Genomic DNA, 8,753 nt, shown 5'->3' with positions numbered 1-8,753 from the left:
AAGGTATTTTTTAAAGATTTTATTTATTTATTTGACAGAGAGAGATAGTGAGAGAGTGAACACAGCAGTGAGAGAGGGAGAAGCAGGCTCCCCACTGAGCTGGACGCCCAACTGGGGTGGGGGGGCTCAATCCCAGGATGCTGGGATCATGACCTGAGCCAAAGGCAGACACTTAACCACTGGGCCACCCAGGCGCCCCTAAATATAAAGTACTGTATCCACTTGCTTGTCATTCATGCTTACACACCAGGAAATTTTGTCTCTAAACTAAGTCAATCTTTCCGTTAAGAAAATACACACAAGGGGTGTGTATATTTCCTGGTATGTGTAAATACCAGGAAACTGTATTTAAAAGCTGGAAAGGACTTTAAAGATAGTTTAATGAAAGCTTGTTTTATTTTGTCAGTGGGGCTGAAAGTCCTTTGAGGTTATAGAGATAGGGGCAGTGCCAAGATTTAATACCCAAGTCTACCAGCTCCCAGCCCAAAGTTCTTGCCCATGTGGTGCCCTTCTCACTTAGTTTGTGTCAAGATTTATTTTCTTCCCAGAAGTTTTAGGTTATAACAAGTGCACTTTTTTAGTGCAAGTCTTTTTCAAAAAATAAGTTTATCAGAGCTTTAAATTTATTTTATCAATTTTACAAATGAAGAAAGATAGAAATAGTAAGCATTCAGGAGAAAAGGGAGCATAAATCAGCCCAAAATAATTAAACACTTTATTAAATCTTTCTTTCATTATAGATTATTCAGGTATAGATTATAGATCACAGAAATTTTTCCTTGAAGTATAAAGTGACATATTTTTTTAAGAGTTTATTTCTATGAGTGAGAGAGAGTGAGATCAGGAGCAGGGGTAAGGAACTTGATATAGGACTCCATTCCGGGACCCGGGATCATGATCTGAGCCTAAGGAAGATGCTTAAACGACTGAGCCACCCAGGAGCCCAAGTGACTTTTTTTTTTTTTTTTTTTTTTTTTTTAATGATAAGTAGATACATGTTTAAGTACCAAAAAGGTTTAGTTAGAAAAGACACATGGCTCGGTGATGTAGGCTTTGCTAGAAGAGGTGTAATTGCCAAGAAGGACGAAATCTCTACTCTTGGGTCCATTTATTAGATATCAGCTGTCAGGGCGCCTGGGTGGCTCAGTGGGTTAAGCCGCTGCCTTCGGCTCAGGGTTCTGGGATCGAGTCCCGCATCGGGCTCCCTGCTGAGCAGAGAGCCTGCTTCCCTTTCTCTCTCTCTCTCTCTGCCTACTTGTGATTTCTCTCTGTCAAATAAATAAATTAAATCTTTAAAAAAAAAAAAAAAAGATATCAGCTGTCAGAGCGGGGGCTTCATGAAGGAAGGACTACCAGCATTCATATCTACCCAGGGATGTTACTACCCAATTTCCCGCCTATTGTTATTATGTCCACCACAGACTTCGCGAAAGTCATTTTCCACTTCTGTTTATCATTTTGCTTTTGCTGAGTAATTCGGTCAACTGGGGTAACCCCCTATAGTATTCATCCTCATTTAACTGGAGGAAGGAAATCTCAACAATTCACGCCATCTCTTACACGGGTTTAAAAAAAAAAAAACTCAAAACGCTGGAATCCACCCCTTTCCGTGGAAACCACAGAAAAATAAAAGACATCCTGGCGCACGGTTCCCTTCACGGGCGCCCAAGCCCGGGAGCAGCGCCCTGGGGGAGGCACGTGGAAGCTCCCCTCCGGGAGTCCAGCGCCCTCCCGGCCGGCCGACAAATGCTGCCCCGGGGCTGGAATCGGCTCATCCAGGCCCCCGGGCCCCACCCACTGCCACCCGGCAGCCCGGGCCTGCTGGACGCGCGCGCGCGCCGGGGTCAGGTCGAGGACGCGGGCGGGGCAGGGAGGCGGAAGGGCCGGCCCGGGACGTGCCCACGTGACAGCCCCGCCCGCCGCCTGCAGCCCCCTGTGCAGCCGCTGCCGCCGCCGCCGCCGCCGCCCCCCCCGCCCCCGCCTCCGCCTCTCGGGCTGCAGCTCCCGGCGTGCCCCGCACTCGCCGCTGCCCGCCCGCCCCTCCCTCTCCTACCAGTGCCACAGAGCCGGAGTCCGAGCAGCCGCCGCAGCCACAGCCGCGGGCACTATGGTAAGGCGGGCGCGCCACCCCCAGGCACCGAGGGCCGGCACGCGGGAAGCAAGAATCCCCCGCGCGGCCCTGCAGGGCCCTGGGGGCGAGGCCGCCATTTTACCCTGATTTAGGCCTTTAAGGTGGGGGCTGCAGCGCTGCGGCCCCGCTGCTCGCTCTCCAGCCAGCCAGCCGGCCGGCCTAGCCGCCCGCCGGCAGGCCGGGCCCTGCTGCTCTTCGGATCCCTGAGGGCGAGGAGGGCGGGGGTCGGGGGCCAGAGCCTAAGCCGGACAGGAGGCGTCCGGAGAGGTGGAGGCTTTGGGAGCTGCGGCCAGGGGCGCGGGAGGGTCTGCGGGGCTGATCCCGCGCGTGCCGCGTTTGCGCGGGGCTTCCTTTCACTTAGCGCTCGCCTCTCAAATTGGTACGTGCTCTAAAGCCCTTGCTGAAGGCTTTCGGTTAAGGGTCTTGGTGGCCTGTAATGAAACCCCTAAGAGGAGATTAAGGAGGTGTGAGAACGCTTTTTTAAAATGCTTTTTCGCCGTAAAAAGCTTTTACACTAGCTCCGTTAGTTTTGAAGTGTCTGCATTTGAGCTGTGAGGCAATTATGTTGTAGCCGTGGGCGGTTTGGAGTTCACACTTGATTCTCTTTCCTTATGAGGAAACGGCACTGGCTGGGATGACTTTAAAGAAAAAAATAGTAGAAGCTTTAACTGAAATCCAAAAGTGTTTTTTTAAGGCCTGCAGAGTTGACACAATACAGAAGGTATTTTTGCTGCTGCTCCTGAAGCTCTGACATCACCCAGTGAAATAGGAAACATTTCAAGGATGGGACAGCTTGCATTTGTCCCTTTTCCTCTACCTTCCATTTACTTCAACCTCCAAACCCCTTTAAAAAGGATGAATGGGGCAGGATGAGTTAGAATCCTTGGGCGCATCTCTTATATTGATAATTAAAATGTGGCGAATCTGATTGGACTACTTGCATGGTACGATGCAATTTTTGATGTCCAGATTAAAGTGAATCCTCTCTAGGCAAACAGTAATTTTGGTTAAAACCAAAATGCTTGTTCTGAGTTACTGTTCTTTTTTTATTTCAGGCTTCTGGAGTTACAGTGAATGATGAAGTCATCAAAGTTTTTAATGATATGAAAGTAAGGAAATCTTCTACACAAGAGGAGATCAAAAAAAGAAAGAAAGCCGTTCTCTTCTGTTTAAGCGATGACAAAAGACAAATAATTGTAGAAGAAGCAAAGCAGATCTTGGTGGGTGACATTGGTGATACTGTAGAGGACCCCTACACATCTTTTGTGAAGTTGCTACCTCTGAATGATTGCCGATATGCTTTGTACGATGCCACATACGAAACAAAAGAGTCTAAGAAAGAAGACCTAGTATTTATATTCTGGTGTGTAAAAACAAAAGAAAAAGTACTTTTAAAATGCAAGGATTGTTATTAACATAGTCAGTTTTGCCTTTGTTTTTCTTTTAAGTGGAATTCAACAATTGTGTTTCTTTTTTTTCTGTAGGGCTCCTGAAAGTGCACCTTTAAAAAGCAAGATGATTTATGCTAGCTCTAAAGATGCCATTAAAAAGAAATTTACAGGTACAGACATTAAAAATTTTGTGCAGAGGAATTACTCCTTCTTAATTATAATGAGATAATGGGATAATGTTTTTCCTTTTTAGGTATTAAACATGAGTGGCAAGTAAATGGCTTGGATGATATAAAGGACCGTTCAACACTTGGAGAGAAATTGGGAGGCAATGTAGTAGTTTCACTTGAAGGAAAACCCTTATAAAATGACAGTCAAGTGCCATCTGGATCTTAAGGAGCTTCCATTTCTCCAGCTCAATCAATTGAAATAGTATTAGGTGTTTTGTTTTGTTTTCTTTCTCTTCCCACTGGGTCCTTCCAATACAGTGAATGAAGGAAATACCATTCATGTAAGCAACCTATCAGTGATTGCCATTAGACTGTTTAAATACTGTTACTTCAATGTAGAATCCAAGGAATGCCTTCCCATCATATTTTAGCCAAAACAACTGGTTATATGCCTCCCTTGCAGCAAGCACTACAATGAAAGTGATTGTCAATGTGAATAGCTTAGAATACTGCAAAGGGTAAGCTGATTGGATGCCTTGAAAGTATTATCCACTGGTCAGATGGTAAACTTTATTCAGTATTATTATTTATAGTTGCACTTGATTGCAGTTCTGTGAGGCTCAAGCATTCATACACCTCACCTGCCTTGGCAAGCCTATTTTTGTGACATGGCAGCACAGATATAACACTATGCATTGAAAGCACTTTTTTTGTAATGAGTTTAACCTCCCACCGCTCCCCCCAAAGGAATGCCAATTAAGTTTTGTTAACTGTGTCATCCACTTATCCTAGTACCTCAGTATTCATTCCTGTTACCTGCATATCTTAAAAAAAATAGCTGTTACTAATGCCTCTTCATTTTCCATTGAGTGTACACTACTGAATAAGTGTAGGAGTTTATGTTTACCATGTAAGTTTTGCAACACTAAAAGTATTTTGAATATCAGTCATGATGGCAATTTCTGTATAAAAGAGCCTTAAATGGAACATTGTTTTTGAGATCAAACCCCACCCTCACAATAATGGCCACGTTGCAATAAAAATTGTGGCATATTACAGAACGTTGCCTTGTTTTCCTTGGACATTTTGCAAAATGGTATGTGAAGCAACTTCTAAGGTAAACAGCTATTATTAATCTTTGCACTGGTCATTTTAAGAATTTTTTTGTACAATATTCATGCATGATATTTTCCAGTTTGTTGAGTTAAAAAAATATTCTATCCTAAAGCCAATTAATAGAAAATATTGTGACAGAGGGATACTTTTATAAGCATTAGTTTATTTATTTCCTTATATGTTAATATGAAGATCAGAAGTTATTTTTTGCACTTTGACATAAATATTCTTCAATACCAGATTTGTTCTCTGGGTAAATTAGGGTAGTTATTTTTTAATTCACGTTTACATTTCTAAGTAATTGAGTAGTAGAAGCAGGAAGCTCTTACTGCGTATTTGGTCGTAATGAAAATAATTTATAAAATGTCCTTCAAAAGTTAATACTCCTTACGTTTAGGATCTTTCATTTCAGCTATCATTTCTTAATTTATTTTTCAAATTGGAAAGAAAAAACGATGTAGCAGTCTTAAGCATTAGTAGTGGGATTTGGCTGTGGTCCAGAGTGCTCTCCTTATAGAGAATTTGATCTGCTCAGTGTGAGCAGTTTGCTGTTAGCCAGAGCTATTTATGGCAAACACATGCTTTTGTATCTTGTCATAGTTATCCACAAATGGCAAAACTGGACTCGATTCTACTGGTATGCAAAACAGGCATGCTAGTAAGCAGTCAATCGTGGCTTAGAACTTAACCCCATAGCTCTGAAGAGTGTGCTCTTATCAGAAAATGGGAAACAGAAACTCTCCCTTTTTTTTTTTTTTAAATGTGTGAAAGTAATTTGAGTGTCATCAGGTATTTTCCCATATTTTCAAAAGATTTTTTTCAGGTGGACACAAAAATAGGAGTTAAATGTCTAGGCTTCCTTTTAAAATTATATGAATGGCTTGGGATCTTTTGCACTGAGCCATTTTATTTCAGGCTTCCAGCTGTCCCTGTGAGTTATCCTGGACATTTTCATGGCTTTTTGGTAAGGCTAAACTCATAAGGAAAGTATGACAGTAATGGCATACTAAACCATATGTGTAACCAATTCTTACACCATTTAATTTTTCATTTTCTCATTCTAAAAAATAAGGGACTCTAAGTTATGTAGTATCTTTTATTTTTAAAGCTGATTTATCAGCTTCTATGCCTCATATAATAATAATTTCAGAGATCAAATATTGCTTTAAACTGTGTTACTTTAATTTGTTTGATTGACAGACTGATAACTAAGTTCATTTTTGAAATACATCTTTGTGCATAAAGCCAAAAATAATGATAAAATTAATGGTTCACATGTTACTTGAGACTAATTTGGCGTTTGAAATGATCGTTTTATTTTACAATTATTTACAATGAACAATGTTCCAGTTAGCTTTAAAAGTTATACGGTGCTAATTAGTAAAATATTGCTTTCAATATTTTACTGCTAGCTTGCAAAATTATAAATGTTTAAAAAAATAAAATGTATGAAAATATATAAAGCTGTTGAGATGTGTTTACTTCAGAACATTAAAATTTTAAAAACTAATGTTGCAGATCAAAGAGGCACCATTATTTTTAGTCTTTTTTAGGATTTTAGTTGATACACTTTTCTCATTTACAGATACCAATATTTTTTGAAAATTGTAACTTACAGTGATTAATTTTAACATTTGCAGACAAATGAGAACAGTTGGCATTTGTCCCAACTGGCTATCATCAGCTGTTGTTTTCAGTCATCTAAAATAATGTGGCCAGCATTGTGTATTTAATGTGCCTTTTTAATAGATTGGAAAAAAAAAAAGCCTCTTATGTTTGAGTTTTTCTGATACAGATCCTTTTATAGCAGCTAATTTATGAAATCTAGCAAATGAGTTTTGGAAGAAAATTAAGTGTTCCCTTATTAAGGAATAATGCTAGCAATGGTCAATCATAGAAGGGTTGGGAGCACCATAAGGTTTGCCACTCTGAGAAAATAACTTCGTTTTGCTCATTATAGGTACTTGTTTTTGCCTGTAAATTCAATAATAGTTTGAGATCCAAGCAAACATGAATATTAATTTTTCTGTGAATATTTAAACTATTAGAGATGTGCAGGCAGGTTCCAATGAATATTGCTTTTTTCCCTTTTTTAAAAGATTTTTATTTATTTATTTATTGGACAGAGGTCACAAGTATGCAGAGAGGCAGGCAGAGAGAGGAGGAGGGAGACTCCCTGCTGAGCAGAGAGCCCCTGAGATCATGACATGAGCTGAAGGCAGAGGCTTTAACCCACTGAGCCACCCAGGTGCCCCTGAATATTGCTTTTTCAGACAGCTTGAATTTATAGGTATTCCGTATCTTACCTCAGCCAATAAAGAGGCGTTTCTTTTGCCTTAGAACATCCAAATTGCTTTTTTCTCTATAGAATTGGGAGTCATCTATCCACTTCAGTTTCTTGTCATAAAGGAGCTGGGCAAAGTATTCTTTCTGAGCTTCAGTTTCTTAATAATCATATGAGAATAATATCTACCATAGGTCTTGTAGAGGATCAACTATGAAAATGATTTTTGGGAAACAGAAAAATGCTTTGTAAATGTTAAGTTGTTTAAACCATTCTATGGGTAGTTAAGTAGATAAAGAACTATGTTAAAAATAAGATTTATTTTAAGTCTTTGAACCTCTTCATTTTTGTAATTATTCCACTTAATCTCAGTTTAAGGACATTAGCTGGTATGTGGCATTGGTTTTTCAGAATAGTGTAAAGTGTAGCCTCTGAGTTGATGTTCGTGACTGCTCTTAATCTTTTTTTTTTTTTTTTTTTAAAGATTTTATTTATTAATTTGACAGAGAGAAATCACAAGTAGACAGAGAGGCAGCCAGAGAGAGAGAGAGGGAAGCAAGGCTCTCTGCCGAGCAGAGAGCCCGATGCGGGACTCGATCCCAGGACTCTGAGATCATGACCTGAGCCGAAGGCAGCAGCTTAACCCACTGAGCCACCCAGGCGCCCTGCTCTTAATCTTTTTAGTGTTGTTTTCTTTTTCACTTGTGACCAATCAATTACTAGTCGTTTCCCCCAAATAATTTTGAAATAAAAAATAAAAGAGGAAATAAATCTAGAGAAATGCTGGTATGGGAATACTTGTCATGAGTCAAGATCCACATTGTTGAAAGTCTATGACTGTCTGTTATTAATATCCTAAATTTATGTAGTCCTTTGAGTTTGTCAAGGTACTTGAAATTCACCTAATCCCCTTAGGTCTTCTTAACCAGGTAACCGTTTTTCTCTGCTACCATGAAGAAGCTGAAGTCTGGAGAGGTTAAGGGACAGCTCAGCTGTTGAGTAGCAAAGCTGATTCCAGTTCAGTATACTTTTCACTCTGCATTTTTGTAACATACAGTGAGTTACTAATTTTTTTTTTTAATGGGATAATCTGATTTTTTTTTAAGATTTTATTTATTTGACAGAGAGGGATCTCAAATAGGCAGAGAGGCAGGCAGAGTGAGAGGGGTAACCAGGCTCCCCACTGAGCAGAGAGCCCGATGTGGGGCTCGATCCCAGGACCCTGAGATCATTATCCAAGCCGAAGGCAGCAGCTTAACCCACTGAGCCACCCAGGTGCCCCTGGAATAATCTGATTTTTTTTGAACAGGACGTAATTATTCAGTATGTTTTCAAAGTAGTGTCTCAAGAATATTTGAAAAATAGTCTTGGAATTTTTGTCTCCTAAGGAAGTCCATGGTCATAAAGTCTGAAATAATTCTACACTTCAAATATTTTCTTAGATGTTTCAGTATTGTAGGTTTATGTGGAAACCGTAAGGATTATGTAGACATGTTTTCCAGAAAACTGGTATCTCTTATTAAAAAAAAAATTTTTTTTTTAATTTTATTTCTAAGTAATCTCTACACCCAACATGGGGCTCAAACTCACAACCCTGAGTTGAAGAGTGACATGCTCTACTGACTGACCCAGCCAGACACCCCAAGGCTGGTACCCCTTAC

General features: G+C 40.4%; 1 protein-coding gene across 1 annotated transcript; it reads left to right on the top strand.

Annotated features, from left to right (window-relative positions):
• The first annotated feature begins 1,985 nt into the window (after positions 1-1,985).
• Positions 1,986-4,515, top strand: CFL2 (cofilin 2). Its single transcript, XM_059373070.1, has 4 exons — positions 1,986-2,110; positions 3,187-3,494; positions 3,616-3,692; positions 3,776-4,515. Exons 1-4 carry the CDS (start codon positions 2,108-2,110, stop codon positions 3,886-3,888), a joined length of 501 nt encoding a protein of 166 aa, XP_059229053.1. The 5' UTR covers positions 1,986-2,107; the 3' UTR covers positions 3,889-4,515.
• Positions 4,516-8,753: the final 4,238 nt, after the last annotated feature.

The sequence above is a fragment of the Mustela nigripes genome, chromosome 13 (genome assembly GCF_022355385.1).
Source record: "Mustela nigripes isolate SB6536 chromosome 13, MUSNIG.SB6536, whole genome shotgun sequence".
In the NCBI taxonomy this organism is placed as follows: domain Eukaryota; kingdom Metazoa; phylum Chordata; class Mammalia; order Carnivora; family Mustelidae; genus Mustela; species Mustela nigripes.
The sequence above is the reverse complement of the archived record's forward strand: the minus strand, read 5'-3'. Positions and strand labels throughout refer to the sequence as shown.

Excerpts from the sequence above, each read along its gene's own strand:
- CFL2 (XM_059373070.1), top strand. Across the intron at positions 3,495-3,615 it reads GACCTAGTATTTATATTCTG|GGCTCCTGAAAGTGCACCTT; the intron begins GTGTGTAAAAAC and ends TTTTTTCTGTAG. Across the intron at positions 3,693-3,775 it reads CATTAAAAAGAAATTTACAG|GTATTAAACATGAGTGGCAA; the intron begins GTACAGACATTA and ends TTTCCTTTTTAG.